This window comes from Schistocerca piceifrons, chromosome 6 (genome assembly GCF_021461385.2).
Source record: "Schistocerca piceifrons isolate TAMUIC-IGC-003096 chromosome 6, iqSchPice1.1, whole genome shotgun sequence".
NCBI lineage: Eukaryota > Metazoa > Arthropoda > Insecta > Orthoptera > Acrididae > Schistocerca > Schistocerca piceifrons.
Window position 1 is genome coordinate 585,237,719 of NC_060143.1, and position 21,903 is coordinate 585,259,621.

The 21,903-nt window shown below is 40.2% G+C and overlaps 1 protein-coding gene across 1 annotated transcript in view; it reads right to left on the bottom strand.

Moving 5' to 3' along the window:
• The window catches only part of LOC124802781 (Down syndrome cell adhesion molecule-like protein Dscam2), an 866,453-nt gene that overhangs the window by 559,144 nt on the left and 285,406 nt on the right, over positions 1–21,903 (bottom strand). Inside the window, exon 3 of the mRNA XM_047263777.1 lies at positions 10,519–10,697. Within this exon, the coding sequence (XP_047119733.1) occupies positions 10,519–10,697 (179 nt within the window). The remainder of the gene's footprint in view (positions 1–10,518; positions 10,698–21,903) is intronic.

Genomic DNA, 21,903 nt, shown 5'->3' on the forward strand with positions numbered 1-21,903 from the left:
ACCTATATATTACCAGCAATATATCCACTTCAACAGCTGCAATCCTGTACATACCAAAAAGCCCATTCCACACTGTTTAGCCACACATGGCTGTCGCATCTGTAGTGATGAGCAGTCCCTCTCGAAATATACCCAAGGTCCCACTGAGGCCTTCACAGACCAAAATTAGCTTCCCAATCTTGTACAGAAACTGATCTCCCACGTCTTATCTCTCCAGTCACCCACCATCTCACAAAGTCCCACCACCTGGCCACAGAGGATCATTCCTCTCAAGACTCAGTAACACCCAGAACTGGAGCAACTGAATCATATTCTCCGCCAGGGTTTCAACTATCTCTTACCATGCCTTGAAATGAAGAATGTCCCACCCACTGTCCTCCCAACCCCTCAAACAGTGGTATTCCGCCACCCACTGAACCTACATAATATTATCTACATCGCTACACAATCCCTGCTTCTAACTGCTTCCTTCATGGCTCATATCCCTGTAAGGACGCAGATGCAAGACCTGTCCCATACATCCTCCTACCACCACCTACACCAGTCTAGTCAGAAGGATCACCTATCCCATGGAAGGCAGGGCTACCTGTGAAACTAGTCACGTGATTTACAAGCTAAGCTGCACCCAATGTGCTACATTCTACATGGGTACAACAGCCAGCAAGCTGTCTGTCCGCAAGAGTGGCCACCAACAAACTGTGGCCAAGAAACAGCTCTACCACCTCATGGCTGAGCATGCTGGCCACACAGTGTTCTACATTTCAATGACTGCTTCACAGCCTGTGGCATCTGGATCCTTCTCACCAACACCAGCTTTTCTGAATTGTGCATATGGGAACTCTCCCTGCATTATATCCTACTTTCCCATAACCCTCCTGACCTCAACCTTCCTTAGGGATTGTCCTTCAGTCACCTATCCCCTTCCCTGTTCCCACTCCACAGGCTTATATTCAAGAAGTGCATCCATAGTCTTTTCACTTCTCTCCTTTTCCACTCCCCTTCCCACCTTCCCCCCACAATCTAACCCCCCCGACTGCATCTAGCTGCCCTACCCTCACTCCCCCTTGTCCCTTTATGCTTCCACAAACATCTAGTGACTCCTGAGCAATTTGTGTACACCACTGGTTCTGTTTAAAATTTGACAAAGCTGCAACAAATTTTGCATTCACACATTTTGTATGCAAAATATTAAAAAAAAATCTCGCGGCATGAGCCAAGTGATATTCCAACATCATCAGTGACTCTCTGGTTGTGACTGGGCAATCATTCACAGTCATTTCTTTCACTTTTTCCAAGATTTTTAATCAGTCAATGATGTGCTGGGGTATTCAGGGCACTTCTTGTCTCCAACATCTTCACGGCCTTCTTTGAAATGCTTGGACTACTCATAAACCCTTATTTTACTCATAGCAGATGTCCAAAAGCAATATTTAACATACACAAAACCTTTCTTACAGGAAAATACAAAATAAATATAACAACAAAAATAATCAATTACTGATAATATAATATAAATGGTCAGATGAAAAAATCTATTCACCAAGCAGCAGCAGGGGAACACATACACAAAAGGATTTGATTTTCACAAGATTTCAGAACCAGTGGCTCCTTCTTCTGCCTAAAGAATTGAAGGAAAGGAAAAGGAGTGAAGGAAAAGGACAAGAGAGGTTTAGGGAATGGAGCACAGTTCAGAAAAGTCAGCCGGAATCCCGGCTCATGGGAGACTTACTGGACGGAATGAGAAGGAAGGACGGCTACAAGACCACACTGAACTGTTGGTGCAGCATCTTATGTCCAACATTAGTCCCACCGATATCATTAATCCTATACCTTCAAATTGATCACTCTCCCATATTTTTGCATGTTATTTCCCACACCTTTCCTGTGCCACACAATCTTGTATCTCATTCTACGAACCATCCCAACCTCCCATCTTTTTCCGTTCTGCCCCAGCTCGCACTCACTAATTCCATCTCACCCATCTGCTTGGCTCACGGAATCCCCCCCCACACATGTCCTTACCATCTCCGACTGCCACCCCTCCTGTTCAGATTCTGCCAATCCTCTCACCGACAGAGTCCTGCAAAACTATATCATCCCAGTCCAAACCTCCTAGCAGTACCTTCTCTCCATCCACAAAATTCCCCTGCCATGCAATCCCAAATTCATGGAACCCATAACACACATTGAAACTCTTGCCCTGCAGGAACTAGAGCAACATGCACACTGACACCTCAAAAAGCTCTCCATCCTGCTCACTTCCTACTCCCGCCTTGGAGTACCAAAGTCCACCACCTCTACAACAACCTCCGAACTTCCTCCATGTCCCATCATAGCTGACAAACCCTGTCTCGCAGACCTACCACATTTACCCTACCCTCCAAAACTCCCTACCACCACCATACAAAATCAAGAACCAAAACCAACCTAAAACACAGTCATGAACCTTTGCTCCAGAAGCCTTAACCCACAGAAATATCAGTCCTGTCCAAAGGCCTCATCTTTTGCCGCATTGCCAAATTCAATCATGCAGGACTTGTTAAAGACCTTCTCTCCTTCTCCCGGTCCCTACATAGGAAACACATTTTTGCCACCAACCCTAGCAATCAGACTCGACCAAAGACCAATGTTGAACTCATCCTAACTCAGTTCACTGCTCCATCCAACAGTGATCTACCTCCCAAAGCCCTCAAATCATTACCTGTTAACTTCCCAGAACTTCTTAAACTCGAACCTTGCCTCACCATCATTCCCCAAGTCCCTCAACATGCAAACTAACCTTACATCCACAGAAAGAACTACAGTCCAATCTAAAAACTGATCCTGACCTCATAATCCTATCTGCTAACAAAGGCTCCACAACTGCTGTTTTGAACCGCAAGGATTACCTGGTAGAAGGACTCCGCCAGATGTCAGATACATCTACCACCTACCTTGCCACACTGACCCCATTCCAGAAATCCAGCTTGATATCCAGCCACTCCTCAGGTCCTAATCCCATTCCAGAACCTCTCCCCATAGTCCATCTCTCTGCTCACCCGAACCACTCCCCACACCCGTACCTTCTACACGCTTCCGAAAGGCCATAAACACAACCACCCAGAGCGCACCATTGTGGCCAGTTATTGTGCCCCTGCTGACAGAATCTCTGCTCTTTTAGACCTACACCTTCAACCTACTACCCATGACCCAACCTCCTACATAAAAGATACCAACCATTTCCCCAACCAACTCTCCACAGTTCCTGCCCCTTACCACACAGTGTCCAGCTTGTCGCTATAGGTGCCACCTCCCTATACACTAACATCCCTAATGCCCATGGCCTTATGGATGTTATATGGATCCAGCTTTTCTGAATTGCGCAGTTGGGAACTCTCCCTGCAATATATGCTATGTTCCCGTAATCCTCCTGACCTCAACCTCAGGTAGTCATTGTCCTCACCCATCCAGCCCTTGACCTGTTCCCATTCCAGTGCTACACAGCCCTCATTCCACCATCGCACCCAGTCTTTTTACTTCTCTCTTTCTCTGCTACCCCCTCCCCCCCCCCCCCCCCCCCCGACCTCTCCTCTGCCCTCCGTCAAACCGCATGATTGTAAAAGTGTGTATGTCTCTCTCTGTCATCTATTTTTGATGAAGGCTATACTGGCCGAAAGCTTATTTTTGTTGTGCCTATCTGTGACCCAGCATCTCCACTGTATGGTAGTAGCAACTTTCCATTTCATAATATTGTAGCATTCCATTCTGGATTTTCCACTGTTAGATATGGGTAGATCAGAAAACTAAAGAGGTAGTACTGATTTGAACTGAAGAGAAAATACATTTATATTACAATTTGACTAAATGGAGAGTCAGTTTATGGGACAAATACCTGAGACATCAAGGAATTATCAGCTTGGTAATGGAGGAAAGTGGGGGAGGGAAGTTACACAAAGGAAGCAATTACTCTAATACCAGTATGTTTGTGAAGAGCTCATGTTTTTTAGGTTAGGTGAATGTTTGAGGTCATCTGATGAATGCCCAGCAGTCTATACACGGATAGTGAAGTCAGACCATGTACCAAGTAAAGGCATGTTCAGTGTCAAGATTTTAACGTCAAATTATCAAACTATTCACAATAAAATCCCTGAATAATCGCTCTCCAGGAAAGCTCTCATGCTCAAATTATACTCTATACCAAGAGTTGGATAAAACTAAGAAGAAAATTCCAAAATATTTAATGAAGCATGGAAGGTATATTGAAAATGGGAGAGGGAAAGTTCATTGCAATTGACAAATCTATTATGTCTATCAAGGTCGAAATTTAGTCTGATGCTGAAGTTATTTGGATGCGGTTAATCAGCCTTGGTAAATTTAAATTAATCTACAATTTCTTTACAGGCCACTCAATTCCATTCTAACTGTTGCTGAATCATTCAAAGACAGTCTACACATAGTAGCACTTAAGTACTCATGTCACTCAAAATTAGCTGTGGGCAACTTTAAACTTCTGAGTCCCATACTGAGACATTTACGGATTCATTGCAGGTGATACGGGCAGGCAGTCCTGTGGGGTAGTTCTAAATGCTTTCTCCAAAAACCGTCTTGAGCAACTAGTTCGAGATCCACAAGCAATGCAAATATTTCAGCCCTTGTGGCTACACAAAAGTCTGACCTATATCGAAAGTGTCAGTATACACTGATCAGTCAGAAAATTATGACCACCGACCTTATTTTGATATAAACCCACCCAGAAGACAGCAGCATCACCTGGCAAGGAATGACTGCTGGTAAGACACAAGCACAGTGCATGTAGCATCATCTCTGTGTAGAATGGGGAAGGAACATGATCAATCTGAGTTTGACCGAGGGCAGATTGTGAGGGCCTGCAGGCTTGGTACGAGACTTTGGAAACTGCGTGACTTTTCAGGTGTTTGAGGAGTGTAGTGGAGAGTGTCATGAACATGTGGTGAAACTGAAGTGAAATTACATCCACACATGTGACTGGGTGACCACCCCTCATTACAAATGTCAGATGTCATGGGCTGTAAAGACTGGTAAAACATGACAGGCGGCAAACTGTGGTAGAACTAACATCAGACCAAATGCTGGGCAGAGTACACGTGTGTCTGAACACACAGTGCAACAAATACTCCTGACAATGACCCTCCGCAGCCGATGACCCAAGCCAATGTTAACACTGCAATGTCAGTAACTATGACTGAAATGGGCACATGACCATCGGCACTGGGTGTTGGCACACTGACAGAGCATTGAATGGTCTGATGAATCCCAATACCTTTTCCATCATGCTGCATGGCAATGGATGGGCATGAATCCATTGTTTTCCAGGTGAACAGGTCCTTGACACCTGTACTGCAAGACAGAGCCAAGCTGGCAGCAGCTCCATTATGCTCTGGGCAACAATCACATGGGCATCCATGGGTCCAAGGGAACTTGTGCAAGGCACCATGGTGGCCAAGGAGTATTGTACACTGTTGCAGATCACGTACAGCCCTTCATGATGATTAAGTTTTCGAATGGCAGATGCATTTTTCAATAAGATAATGCACCATGTCACATGGCCAGGAGGGTGATGGAGTGGTTTGAGGTACACAGTGGGGAGTTCCAATAGATTTGCTGGGCCCCCAGCTTGCCAGATCTGAACCCTACTGAACATATCTGGGTTGTGATTGAACACATGGTGTCAGAGCTCATCCTCTGCCCCCCCCCCCCCCCCCCCCCCCCCCGAATTTACGGGAACTAGGTGACTCACGTGTACAGATGTTGTGCCAATTCCCTCCAGCGACCTAACAAGGCCTCACTGCTTCCATGCTACGCTGTGTCACCATTGTTATCCGTGCCAAATGTGGACATACCGGCTATTAGGTAGGTGGTCATAATCATCTGGCTTCTTGGTGTACGTACAGGGATTAGCGATCATGATGCCATCACAGCTCAATGGTTGCTGAATTTAATAAATCCATAAAGAAGAGTAGGAGAGCTTTTATGCTAAAAATTGTTAGCATTCTACTTAGACAAAGAATGAACCTCATTAGTTCCATTGTGGGCAAAGTTTAAACCAAATGTAAGTTGCACTATGAAGAAGTTTGTGTCGAGTAAATGGATCATGGGCAGAAAATTTGGTTTAATAAAAAAATTTGGAAAATATTGAGAAAACAAGATTTTTGCACTCTCGGTTCAAAAGTAAATGCAGAAATATCAACAGGCCAAAGTTAATACAAATGTATGTATCTGTAAGAAGCTCAATGCACAAAGCATGTGACATGTTTCACCACCATACATTAGTGAAACATCTTGCCAAGAATCCTAGAATATTTTGATCCTACATAAAATTGCTAAGCAGGTAGAAGGCTTCTATTCAATCACTCACTGACTAGTGTAGTGAGTCATAGAAGACAGAGAAAGGAATTCGAATTCTTTTTTTTTAATTTTGTGTTAAAAAAAATCACAAATATTTTGATCCTACATAAAATTGCTAAGCAGGTAGCTTGTATTCAATCACTCACTGACTAGTCTAGTGTGTCGTAGAAGACAGGGAAAGGAATTCCGATTTTTTTTTTTTTTTTTTTTTTTTTAATTTTGTGTTTAAAAAAATCATTCATGCAGGAGGACACCATATAGATACCACTGTTTGCCCTCCCTACAAACTCCCTTGTGAAGGACATAGTCATAAGTATCCGTGCATCAGAAAGAGTTGAAAAGAAACAAGTCGTCATGTTTCAGATGGGACTCCAATTTGTATTTATCCCTTATTTAGCTTGCCAGCCAGCTATGTCCAAACAGGCCTTGCAAGGCTCAATGGTACCGAGCAATCAACACGTCATCCTTAGCTGACAGGCATCACTGGACGGGTATATGGAGGGGCATGTGGTCAGCACACCTCTTTCCCAGCCATTGTAAGTTTTCATGACTGGTGCTGTTACTTCTCAATTGGCCTCACAAGGACTGAGTTCACCCCACTTACCAAAAGCACTGGGTAGACCCGGACAATCACCCATCATGTTACTCACCAAGCCCAACAGTGATTAACTTCATTGATCTGACAGGAACCGGAGCTACCACTGCAGCAAGGCCATTTGCTTGTTTAGCTTACATTTATTGAAAATCTATGGCACAGAGTACATTCCCAAGTGTCAAGAATAAATTGCTGGAGAATCTTACATATAAGAAAGATAAAAGAATGGACCCACAAAATTAGAGACCAACTGTTTTTGACATCAGTTTGCTACACAATTATTGAGCATATTCTATGCTCAAATATAATAAATTTCCTAGATATAGGAAAGCTTCTATCCATACCTCAAAACAAATTCAGTAAGTATGAGTAATGCAAAACTCAATTGCTGCTTGCCACATAGAGGAGGCATTGATCGGCAGACAAGCACATTTAAGAGAAGGTTTAAGAGCAGACTAAGCTATGATACGACCTCCTTCTATAGGTATCCATATTCTGATTATTCCATTGGTTGATATCAGCCTGCTCTTTCTTGCACTATATCCTACAAACCATGGCTGAAGCGGCAACAGACAGGAAATTATTTGACACTGTGTCATACTGCAGAATGTTAAAGAAGGTCCTAGAGTATGAGAGAGATTGCTCAGAGAATTTTTAATTAATAGAACCCAGTATGTTGTCCTCGATGGTGAATATTCATCAAAGAGAAAGGTAGAGTGCCCCAGGGAAGCATGACACAAAGACTGTATTATGAGAAGGAAATTTGCCACTCACCATATAGCAGAGATGCTGAGTTGCAGATAGGCACAACAAAAAGATTTTCACACTTAAAGCTTTCGGGCAATACACACACACACACACACACACACACACACACACACACACACACACACACACACACACATGCGCACGCACGCACTCACTCACTCACTCACTCACGCAAACACAACTCTCACACACAACTGCAGTCTCAGGCAACTGAAACCACACAGTTCTCTTAATACTGTTACATTCCATCCTAGATTTTCCATTGTGTGATACGAAGACTCTTATGCTCAATATGCATAAACAATCTGACAGATAGCACAAGCAGAAATCTGCAACCACTAGCAGAGGATGATGCTGCAGTGTATGGAAAACTATCACCCCTGGATGACTGAAGAAGAATACAGCATGATGAACAGTGGATGACTGAAGGAGAATACAGCACGATGAACAGAATTTCCATTTGGTGTGATGTTGGCAGCTTGCTCTTAATGTGGAAAAATGTAAGTTAATAAAGATGAATAGGTAAAACAATCCTCTGTTATTAAAATGATAGCTACTCACCAAGTAGAGGAGAAGTCGAGTTGCAAATGAGCACAACAAAAAGGCTGCTATACATTTGAGTTTTCAGCCAAACTGCCATCTTCTAATGAAGAAAACACAAACACAAACCACTGTCACTGGCCAATGAGGCCATCCTGTGCACAGCAATTGTGCCTAATAGGCGATGGGGATAAGGAGTAGGCTGCGGTGGAGAGGGGTAGGGACAGAAGTGTAGAGGTGAGGGAGGAGGTGGGGGACGAGGTGGGGGGAAGGTGTAGTGCTGCTTGTGGGAGCATGAGAATGATGTGGTGGGGACAGTGGAGGGCTACCAAGTGTAGCTGGGCGATTTTGGGGTGTAGCAGAAAAGGAGAGAAGTAGAGGAGGGAAAAGACTAATGGGTGCATTGGTAGAATAGAAGGCTGAGTAGTGCTGGAGTGGGAGCAGGGAATGGGATAAGAGGGTGAAGGGCAGGGACTAGTAAAGGTTGAGGCCAGGGGGGATTACGAGAACATAGGATATCCTGCAGGGAGAGTTCCCACCTGCGCAAATCAGGAAAGCTGATTTTGAGAGAACGAATCCAGATGGAGTAGGCTATGAAGCAGTCACTGAAGTGAAGACCATTGTGTTGGGCAGCATGTACAGTAACTAGGTGGTCCAGCTGAATGCCGGTTACCGTTTGTTCATGACCATTCGTGTGAAAAGACAGCTTGTTGCTTGTTCGTTGTCATGCCCATCTAGAAAGCAGCACAGTGGTTGCACCAGCTTAGTTTGTACATCACTTGACTGCTTTCAGAGGTGCCTTTGATGGGATATGTGATGCCTGTGACCGGACTGGAGTAGGTGGTGGTGGGAGGATGTATGGGACAGGTCTGCTCCTTGGCCTGTTGCTGGGACACGATCCATGAGTTTGTACCAGGGATGGAGTACAGTTCGACAAGGATACTGGAAAGGTTTGGTGGGTGGCTAAATACCGTTATAGGGGGGGGGGGGGGGGGTAGGGATAATATTCTTCATTTCAGTGCACAACAGGAGGTAGTCAGAAAACAACAGAGAAAATAATGAAAAGTGCAAGGACAAAGACAGAAAGCAAGTGTGTTGCTGGATTCAAGAAGGATTGATCACAGCTGAGGATTAAGGTGGAAGGGAAGGAAAATTAGAAAAACAAGCATACATTGACCAATATGCTAGAGACCAACGACAGAGAAAGATATAGGAAAAGGATTAAGAGTCACTAGTGGAGCAGTCAACGAAGAAGCTACTGAAGATCTTTGGAGAAGAATAAGAGAAAGAAGAAAAAGGACAATGTGGGAGGGCAGAAGAAAATGCTGCCCATAATGTAAGAAGAAAAGGGGGCATAATGAGAAGTGATTTGCTTCTATCCAGTTTTATGGATGAATCTGTTAGGAAATATATCCCATGTCATTGATTGATTACAAAGTCAGCAAAGGAATTTAATATTCTAGTAGAAACTTCAACATAGCCAGCAGAGTTACTGCTTTTTAGTGATCTAAAATCTCCTTACAGGTTGTATTTTTGAAACTAATGTGTTGTTGGTGGTACAAGCTGTGCCTGCAAAAGTAAATTCCATGCATCTTTATTTGGTCGTTTATTAGTGTGTACAATGTTTGCTGCACTGTGAGGGAGTAATCACTAAATTAGGTGGGCAATGATTTGAAACTGTCATCATTTTTGTCATAGCATTTTCTGAGGGTTTAATTTCATTTAGGTCACTTTTTTGTTTGTTTCTTGTTTAATAATGTTCCGAAAAGTTGTTTCCTTACCCTTGGAGTGTTTTATTTTGTAAGCAAATTAAATGAGTTTCGCTTTTTTAACAATAGACCAGAGGATTTCCAACACTGGTGGTTTCGCTCAAAGAGCGAAGGCAGCAATCCCATTTATTTTAATCTTGTCTCCATATATGAAAGAAATCAATAGGACTACAGAGAAAATATCAGTGGATATCAACATTTTGTTAAAGCTTGTGGTACATCTTTTATTTATTTATTTAATTTTTTGCATAGAGTCAACAAAAATGATGACTATTGCAAAGCCTCCCCAACAAATGACCATGTCACATAGTACTGAGGACTACCAGATGCACACAAGCAAATTCATAAAATCCACAAAGAAATTTCAAATCAGAATACCAAGACCAACATATGATTCTCTCACATAAGAGTCACACATTGTTTCCTGTGGCACCTATATCATTAGCATATAAACATTACGCAAATTATGTTACAGTGACGAACCTGTCTCAAACCAGGGACATCTCCAACTGCTGATCCATCAGCTCTTATCCATATTATGTCAGGTGTAGGGTTTCCTCTAGCTGAGCACTCAACTACTGCACCAGTTGTATTTGAAAAATCCACTCTGTTTGGAGGTTCACGGTTGAAAATCGGGCCCATCGTATCATCTTCAGACATGCCTGAAACAAGTGGAATTTAAACACTAAAAATAATTCTCCCATACAGAATGAGCTACAGTGCAGTTACGTGAATATACATGTGTTGAAGCATCGTAACAGTTGTACTCCCTGCTTCGGAGCCTTTATTTTCAGAATGGAAACTGAATCTTAACATCTACAAACACGAATTGAGTGTTACATAAAAACTGACAAGCTTCTAACTTGTTTACAAATGTAGAATGTCAAAAGGAAGTTATGTTATGTCTGTCTGACCACAATGTAAATACAGCAATCAAGATGTTAAACACAGAGGACCATAAATTAGCAGTCCATTTCTGTAAAAAAAAAAGGTCAGAGATGGAGGAGTTGGCATACACATAAAAATAAAATCAAGTTAAACTGTATTGGAACCAGTAGTTTCTACTTAGATCAACAACTGGAAGCCCGTGCTTGTAAACTACTGGTACCTGGAAAGTCAATTGTAGCATACAGATAAACACTGGAAAACTTCCAAATACTCTAACAAAAATATGAATTGTTATTAAGCCATGTATCAAACAAAGCAGAGCAAATCTGAAATATTTAATTGAAAGGAACAGTTTGGAAATGTTACTTAACACTAACATGTGTTCTGTTGTTAATTTTCCCACCGGAATGACACAGGAGAGCAGCAGTCTAACAGACACCATTTTGGTAGGTGAACACTTAATCAGTGATATAAATTTTCATGTTCATGGCCTCACAGACCATGATACACAGCTAACCATACTAAACAGTGTATATGATTACAATGAAGTAGTATCACAGAAAGTACATTGAACTGGTATCATAGAAACCAGAGTAATTAATGAACAGATGACAGAAAGTTTCAAGGTATCCCTTCAGGAACCTAACAGAAGGATGGATATAATGTGACAGATGTTAATTCCAAATTTAATGTCGTTATAGATGAGTTTTCTTTAACACTTGCTTTCCCCAAAAAATAAACAGTATGGTACTAACAAAGCATCACAATTGTCTTGAATTCTACAAAAGGAATCAAAATATAATTTCCTGGAAAATGGAAATTGTTCAAAATAGCACAAAAGAGAAGTAACACTGATTCCATATTACTAGAAATACTATGCTTTCTTAAGCACCACGACTACAAATAAAATCGAAAAATCTGTACAATGTCTAAAATAAAGAATTTAGAGGGGTTAAATCAAGAAATGGGAGGCCTTTTTTACTGAAGGAAACACCCAAACAATGAATGATAGTAGTCAAGTAGCCTACGTATTTAATAATTACTGCTTTCAAGTAGCTCAGAAGATTCACATGGACAGATCAGGGACAATACAGTAGAATATTTGCAAGAAAAAATGTCTCATACAAACAGGTAAACTATTTTTACCCTACAATTTGCCAAAGAAATTGAGGAAGTAATTAACTCTGTCAAAACCAAAACCACTGAAGTGAAGTAATAAAATCCTGTTCTTCATACATGTGCAATTTATTCAACCACATATGCAACACACTGCTATCACAGGGAATAATTCCAGACAGTCCTCTTTACAAGAGAGATCGAATGACAGATACTAATAATTACTGATCAGTCACACTACTTACCTCATTCTCAAATGTACCTGGAAAAATTATGTACGCAAGAACCATAATACGCCTCTTCCAAAGTAAGATGCTTAGCCACTCTCAATTTGGGTTTCAAAGGGGTTCCCCACACAACATATTTTTCAATTCATAAATCAGATAATCAAAATTTAAATGACAGTTCATTGAAACTGGTATCTTCCGTAATTCGTCAAAAGTATTTGATTGTGTAGTTATCCTAGAGAAGCTTGAATATTATGGTATGAAAGATCTTATTGGTTAATTGTTTTCTTCCTATGTAACTGAAAGGGTGTAGATTGTTGGATTCAGAAACTCAGGGAACATCTTCAGAAGGGGGAATAATTACTATGGGTGTGGCAGATGGATCAATATTGGGTCCACTTTTGTTCTTGTTATACACCGTGTGGTTATAATTAAACTGACTGTGTTCTGAGTGCTGCAGTGTGGAATGTACACATCACAGGAAGCTCAAACATTGTAGGTATGTTCATTAATTGGTGCACTCGTAGAGTACACTGAAAAAAATTGTAGTTCCACTTTTCGCCAACAGTCCAAATATGAAATATATTCTGTGTTGACGTCATTGTACCATTTGTCACTTGGCAAACTGTGTTGATGTATTTGTTGAGTGACTGTTGATGAACAGGGTTAAGAAAGTTGAAGTTTTCCATACAAAATACAATGGCTATTGAGAAAAAAGACTGTGCACAGCTGATAAAGTTGTTTTATCAGAATGGCAGAGCTGCATTGTGGGAATATTTCTGACAGAAACAGCAGCAAAGAGGCCCCATGTCAATAAATGGGCTAAAGAGAGTGATCAAGAAATCTGAAAAATCATGAATTAGGTGATGCTGCAGGGAGCAAGAAGTGCCCCATTCCTATGGCAGTTGTTGATCAAGTTGTTGCAGCTACAGCCGACTGTGCGGCAAATGACCCAAATTCTGCAGCCACTGCTTGAGCTGTGCCACAGGAATTGTCTCTCCATTGGTCACTGGTTCAAAAGATTTTGCAGCGCATTTTACACTGGTATCCTTACTAGATTAACCATGGAACATCCACTGATTATTTGACTGTGTGATGTGGTTTCACCAGCTCCTTCATTCTCAGTCTGTTTTTCTGTGAGAAGTTGCACCTTGTGGACCTGTTAGGTGTACTATGACATCTGTACATTATAAGGACCTCCTTGTGCAACACTATTCCTTCTTTTCAAGACTGCAACTGTGTCCACACGGCTATTTCCATGCACTGATGGGCAACAACACTTGTCGAGGGGGGGACACACCAAGTGTCCTAGGGGTCCCCACTCGACCATCTCAGACTCTGTTAAAAATTTATATCTGTATACATATGTATGTGTTAGGTCACTGTGCAAAATTTTGGCTCAATTCTTTCAGTGGTTCCAGTGCTATGGCCACCTTAGCGGACCCATACCAAATCATAAAGTGCACAGGGTGAAAAATCTGGCCAACTTTGGTATAGTGTTGTGTGTATGTTGTGACATCTATCACCTTTAATTTTTGTACACTAGTACAACTTTTAGTGCTGAATGCAGCTATAGCACTCAAATTGTTCAGGAATTACTATCCTTTATGCTTCTTGGTCTAAAAGTGCCTTGCAAAATTTATCGTGAAAAATTTAAGTCATACTTCAAGCATCTTTTACTATAAGCAAAAAGCAGCTATGACCTTGATTTCTGAGTTGCTATCCAACAACCAGGTGCTCACTATACTCCGCAAGTATTAGCATTTATGAGTATATAGTTCTGATTTTATTGACCCTTGTCTCAAATGTCAAACTGAAAATTGCAAATTTACAGCATTTTTCAGGACCAGTTTTTAATATGGCTACCTACCATCTATGGTCATCTTTTAACTGACACCACTGAAAAGAGTTTATTTTTTGCTATAAGGAATATTAAAAAGTTGAATGGTAATTTTCCATATAAGGTTTTTAAACTAGCTTCAAAGATGCCTTAGCTTTTGCACATACCACTTGCTTGACAGAAGAACTTTAATGAATGTCATACAGAAATGAGCAAATACACAACATTTTTGTGAACATAACAAAGCAATAAGTTCACAAAATGAACCAAACATCATAAATTTGTTGCCGGAGTTCATGAAACCCTTTTCATAGCTCTAAAATTCTCTTCAATGCTCTTCAGCACCTCTGATGTGTAAGAGTATCTCTGACCCACTGGCACTTGGAGATGGGAAAATGCCGATTATCTGCTGCTCTGGGATCCAGCTGGTGTCCTTCCTTAGGGGCCAATGGAATAAATTAGTTGGACCATGTGGATGTATGAAACTGACTAAGGCATCTCGTTCTTCCGATGATGTGTCACAGATGTTTCCAGTCCACCATTTGTTGCCATAAATGCAGGCAATGTATTCCCCAGATTGTATACTGTCAATTGGAACACTCGAGAAGTATGCTGATTGATCAATACTTGCAATAAATGAAACTGTTTCATTGGAAACTCTGCTAATTTGTAACCGTTTTTCAACGACTGGTCTGAAGCAGTAGTTTTCTCTGGTCCCTGCAACTGTGCAACCATTTTCAAATCTCCTTTCTTGTAAAGGTCTTGCAGCACCAATTTCTTCCTTTGTGAAAAAAAGGAATTTGATTCCGTGAACTTGTTCATCACAAAATCTGAATAGGTCACTTGGTGATAGAATTTAATCTGAAGTTGGCCGTTGCAGACTTGCTCTTGCTGCTAATTGCTTTATTGTGCCCCCAATACTGTCACTTGGAGACTTTCCATGGCTTGTGGCAAAGGAGTTCCCTTCTGCACTGATACTAAAAGTTACTGTAGTGCTGACATAATTCTTGAAGTTCTTGAAACTTTTGTATTGGGCAGCTGATCCGCTACTGAAATAGCTGATGTGTTTCAGCACTGGAAAGTGGGTTCGCAGGTGACCAATCAGCTTGGAGCAGAAAACATGAACTGCAACTGTATAATGAAGCAAGCAATCGCTGATGATGCAGAAGCTAAGAGACTCAATCTTTCCAGTCAATGCCTTGTAGAGCATCCTACACAATAAAAGAATAATTTTCTGCAAAATACATCAGAACAACCAGCTTTCCACATCCTAGATTTTCTTTGGTTTCTTTTAGGTAGTTTCTTTGGTGCTTTGCTATGTAATGATGGGGTGAGAGATTCACAATTTTCGTCACAATGTTTTGGATAAATTCTTCAATTGTTGACTGCTTTGTCTCCAGAGTATCTTGGTCAATGTGTATCCATTCCTTGTATTCAATTGCTTCATCAATGTCATTCCCTTCAAATGCAATTTCTGCAAATCTTTCCAAGACTTCTAATCCAGGGCATTGGTCACATAATCGGAGCATGCAAACTTTTGAATCCCTATTGCAAACAGTTTTGGCTAACAAACTCTCGTAGTCATCCTTAACTGGAGTCACTGCAAGCATCAACTTGACATTTTGATGAGCTGTACAAACAAAAACTGAGTGTGTTCCTGCTGAACCAACTGATGTGCCACTTTGGCCAGAGCTCACAGGATTTGGAAAAGCCACTTTTGCTAAATTTTGTTCTGGAATATTCTTGATAGGCTTCTTTCAAGTTACAAAGCAGCAGGCGTCTCTGCATATGAACCTTTGGGCCAGCTGGTGTCCTTATGGCAACAAAATCCTTTTTTCCAGGGCAGATTCAGCTGACTTCATCACTGTCATAGAATTTTGCTACACTTTCCTTAATATCTTCTTGCAAAACCTTTCCTCACTTTGGATCTGGTTTCGCTAATATGCCTTTCTCTTCCTTCAGCTTTCTGAAAGTTTTCACCATTCGCTCACACACCTTGAATTCCTTGATTTTTTTAATGATCCACTTGCTAGGGGCTAAAGTTAAAATCTGAATTTTCTCAGAAGCTGAGGACACCCCCTGCTTTGCTTTCAATTCACTGATGAGCAATATGTACAATGAGCAATCATGGCATTGTTGACGTGATTGCGGTTTTATGACATCGTCTGCTTTAAGCCTACCAATTTCAGCAATTTTGGTAGCCACAAAGATATGAATTTGCCTTAACTTTCATTTTGCATATCCACTACAATACCGGTTTGAAACATGCTAAATTTTAGTGGTGACACACAAGTTGCTGTCAAGCTAGAGTTCAAGCTGTCTGAAGCAACTGTAGCATCATCTTCATCAGCCTCTGATGATGGCAATGGCTTGGCCTTTTTAGCATTGCTGTCAACTCTACAAGCAGGGCAAAGCTTCTTCCAGGCTTGTTTCAAAAAGTCAGCTGTTTTAACATCAATAGGATACAGACCTTTGTTGAACACATGATTCTTCTTTTGAAATGGAGTACAGATTTCTGTAGATATTGAAACCTGGTCAGCTGTTCTGCTTCACGATGTAAACATATTTTGGCATCACAATCAAGCTTAAATCAATCTGAATCAGCAAATTTCAATCCTCCTCAGATAGGTCACTAACTGGTTTCAGAAAGTGTTTGTCCTTGATGAACTTAGTCAAATGACACACAGACTTGATTTGTCCAGTGGTCCACTGATCTAGGCTCATTTTTCCATTGTTTGAAGCCATAACAAGTTGTAACTTCAGCAACAATTCAACAATGGACTGAAGAAATCAACCAAGCTGTAAGGTAAACATTCACAGGTAACAACCACAAATGATACAATGATTGACAATTTGCATGCAAACATGAACGATACCCAAATCAAATTACATCTTATATAGTGTGACTGTGTAAAATGAGAATACTGGAGAACATTCCAGAACATTACAGAAAACTCCAGAAGTTTCTAGTGACTTGTTATAAACCTGTTGTACCTCCACATAAATTTCTGGAATCCATGCCTTGTTTTATAAAACAGTCATACCTGCACAATCAGATATCCAGAAATTTCCAGTACCCACGCCCTGTTATAAAACAGTCATACCTGCATATCTAATTTACATAAGTTTCTAGAACCTACATATGAAACAGTTGTACCGGCATATCAGAGGAACAAAAGTATCATGCTGCAAGTAATTTGTACTAACAAATCACATCGCAAGTGCCTTGACATTCTCTAGCACAACAGCTGCCAACACGGTAATGCATGTGGTAAGCATAACAGCTTAGGTTTCTTTTAATCTATTTTAATCAGCTTATATGGAAAATTACCATTCTACTTTTTCAAGTCCCTTGTAGCAAAAAAATGTGCTCTTTTCAGTAGTGTCAACAAAAAGATCAGAATTGATAGCAATATAGAAAACTGATAGACATTTGAAATTTTCAATTTGACACTTGAGACAAGGGTCAATAAAATCAGAACTATTTACTCATAAATGCTATTACTGGTGTAGTACAGTGAGCACCTGGTTCAAGGTTCCAGCTGCCTTTCCCTTATAGTAAAGGATGGTTAGAGCAGGGCTTGAATTTTTTGTGATAAATTTTACAAGGCATTTTCAGACCAAGTGTCATAATGGATAGTCATTTCTAAGGAATTTGAATGCTTTAGCAGCTTTCAGCAACAAAAGTTGTACTAGGATAAAAAAAATTCAGAGTGACAGAATATGCGCAAAGTTATAACAAAGTTAACAGAATTCTTCACACCATGTGCTTTGTGACTTGGTATGGGTCTAATAAGGTGGCCCCAGCTCTGTAGCCACTGTACCAATTCAGCCAAAATTTTGCACATTGACCTAACACATACATATGTATACAAAAACAAGTTTTGAACTGAATCTGAGATGGTCGGGTGGGGACCATTTTTTATTCTAGGACACTTGACACGGAATGATCCTAGAGAAACTTTTGGTAATGACTGCATCATCTCTAGGCAAGATGTGTGGTCTACCAGAGCCCCCAACCTAAATCCATGTAACTTCTGGCTGTTGGGATATCTGAAAGATTATGTCTACCAGGGACCTATCTGGACTCTTCGCAATCTGAAGGCTAGCGTACAATGATATATCACTCTGATTACACAAGATATGCTGCGAGCAACTGTCGACCACGCCATGTTATGGATGCAGCATGATGGTTAGTCAAGTGTCCATATTGAACATGCGTTGGAACTTGTGATCATATCCTAACAAACATACTGGAACTATCATTATCATGTGTTCAATCATTCTTCCCCTTTTCCTGCACCACCACAACATTCTGAATGTTTTCTGTGCCATATTTTCATCTGGTGGCAGAGAGTAGAACCATTTTTTTTTAGCATATAAAAAAATCAGCGCACCAATTAATGGCCATACCTACAATGTTTTAGTGTCCCACATTGTATACAGCCCACACTGCAGCACTCAAAACAGTCAGTTTAATTATAACCACCCAGCATAAAAGGTCTTCCATCACATATCCAAGACGCAGAAATAGTTCTCTTTGGTGAAGATGTATTATAATCAAGCTTAACAAAGTAACTTTAATTCTTGAAAATGGAAATAATATTTTGTATTTTGTTGTGAACGGACTGCAACTGAACTTACAAAACACAATATACACGAATGAATACTGCACCAGGTCTGACCACACTTTAGAAATAATGTAAAAGGGAAAATCGTTAAATGAAACAGAATATTCTAAATTCTTCAATGGGCATATAGATAAGAACACAAACTGGAACTCACATGTTACAAATCATATTAAACGTTTAAGCCCTGCATCGCTTGTGGTATGAATTAAGTAAGATTATGGCACTGATAATGTGAAGCACTTCACATACTTCTCCTCTTTTGGTTTTTTTTATTCACTTTTCACTTAGGGCCTGTGCCTGATGCAGGACTGGTTCAAGATCTTTTTTTTTTTCAATTGGTGACCCCCCCCCCCCCCCCCCTTCCTTCCCTGTCACATACATTCACCTGCTTCGGTTACTTTTTGCTACTAATTATATTATGATATATTCAGTACACACATCTTGTACTTGGATAGCTCTGATGCTCCGCTCAACTTGTTGCCCCAAATGTCTGCTTTTGTCAACTGCAATTTAAGACAGGCCCTGTCTTATGGCATAACATTATGGGATAATTCACCATTAAGGAGGAAAGTGTTTGTTTCACAGAATTGTGTGATAAGAATAATGTGTGGTGTCCACTCTAGAACCACCTACACATCTCATTTAATAATTGAGCATACTGACAGATTCAACCTCACACTAAATTTACTTCTGTGCGAAGTATCAATAATACGCTAATCACAGTTTCAAAACAACTGTAATTTTCATAAATATAATACTAGAACAGGAAATGATCTACACCATCCATTGCTCATCCTTAGTAAGGCACAAAATGGAATGATTATATCAACAAAAATAATCATTTTTTTAAAAAATGCATTACAACTGGATAGATTAAAGAAATTACTCGCCAAGCAGCAGCAAAACACCCAAATAAAGGGGTATTGCAGTTTGAACTCTTTCGGTACCAGTGGCAGAAGGGTAAAGGGGAAGGAAGAGGGGTAAAGGAAAAGGCCTAATGAGGTTTCGGAAAAGGTGTAGAGTTCAGAAAATTTGCCCAGAACCCCGGGTCAGGGAGACTTACCATATAGAATAATAAGGAAAGACTTTCTAAGCTGGGTATTCAAATGTACAACTTGCCACCATAAATATAATAATCAGCACTCTTCTTGTCTAGCAAGAATCATACAGGCTTAAAGCTTCATAATTGTTTTAAAATTGTAACTTTTTTTTTACACATTACATCATGTAAACATGACATTATCAAATTCAAGAATAAAAGTCTTAAGCAATAACACAAAAGCAGTGACAGTACGTCTTGTGTCTATTCCATCTATAATAGAGCTTCTTTTTATTTGTGCGTGTGTGTGTGTGTATACTGAGATGGGGTGTTCAGTATGAAATGTGAAATTGCAACAAAAAAATTGTTGCTTTATATCAGTACATGTAGTTATATCATATCTCATTGGCTTCACATGCTGTTATGGTCCTCTTTCCAAAGACTGGTTTGCACTAGTCTATACTGCATGATTCTCTTTCACCTCTGCATAACTGCATCCATGTGAACACACTTAGTACATTTGAGCATCAGTTTCCGCTACACACTCACACTTCCCTCCATTACCGGTTTGACGATTCCTTGATGCATCTGCAAGTGCCTTATAAATCAATTTCATATTTTGGTCAAGTTGTACCATAAATTTATTTTTTCCCCAGTTCAGATTAACACGTTCTCATTAGTTACCTGCTATAGCCACCTACATTCAGTATTCTCCTGCAGCACCCCATTTCACAAGCTTCTTCTAACTTCTAGTCTGGGATTGTTTATTGTTCTCTTTTCAATTCTGTACATGGCTACACTCCACACAAATATCTTCTGAACAGACTTCCTAACATTTACACTTATATTCCATGTAAACTAATTTCTGTTCTTCAAATATAATTTTCATGCTTTTTCCTGTCTGCATTTTATATTCTCTTTACTTCAACCATCGTTATTATTTTGTGTTCAAATGGCGAAACTGATTTACTACTTTTGCAGTCTCCTTTCCTAACCTAATTATCTCAGTTTCACTTTTTAATTCAACTACATAGCATTATTCTTCCTTTACTTTCCCTGATATCCATCTTATAACCTCTTTTCAAAACGCTATTCACTCCTTTCATCTGCTTTTCCAAGGCCTTTGCCCTCTCAGACAGAGCTACTGATGTCATCAATGAACTTCAAAGTTTTTCATTTCTCTGAACTTTATTGTCCCTTTCCAAATTTCTTCTAGGTTTCCTTTACGACTTGCTTAGTGTACAGACTTAATAACATCGGGGACAGAATTTAATTCGGTGCTCGGGCAATATAACTGATAAAATTGACCGCACGCGGAAAGCGGGAGCTTCTGTTTGGAATTTCGCGTGTAACACAATGTTTTTTAATTTGTCAACCTGTTATCATACTGGTAACAGTCAGCATTTTATTTGTGGTATAAAACATTTTCTTTTAAATAGCGAATAATTCCACAATTTCCGTTCATATTACATTAGACGTACGAGCACAGTTACAAGACAGTAAAATTGATTGCGCTTTCCTTCTACGAAACTTGAGCAGCTACACTATAAAATTTAAATAAAGCTTGTGGACCACTAACTACCAGGCTTTGTACACTCTGAATTTGACCAGTGACCAGAAAGTTCTTACTCTTGTCTTCTCTAAAGTTAATTGGGAAGATTAATGTGATCACTGTTCTAGGTATTTAAAATCACTCCAAGTCATCGCCAACAAAGTGGAACTGCCAGTTGCGCGTAAAAGTGCAATTATGATTGTCGGAAGCTTTTACGTGACGTGCACCGTATTTACTGGTAACTGCACTATGGATCATAGGGAAATCAAGCTGACCAATCGTGAGATACTGATATGCAATGAGAATGACGATCCTCATTTCTTTCGCTTCGTAAATGAAGTTAGCTATAGTTCACTATAGTAAGAATTTAAATATTGTATCGATGACGTAAATTGTTACATATCTGAAAATTATATGTAAAGTTTCTGACAATAAACATCATAAATATTGGTGCAGCTCGTTTCTAAGAACACTTTAGTACACTTCTAGTATTGTGGATGAAAAAGTTATAATAGGAAGTGTCAAATACTCATTCACTAAAACTTGTACTGAGATTTGTGGCTGAACGAGAGAAA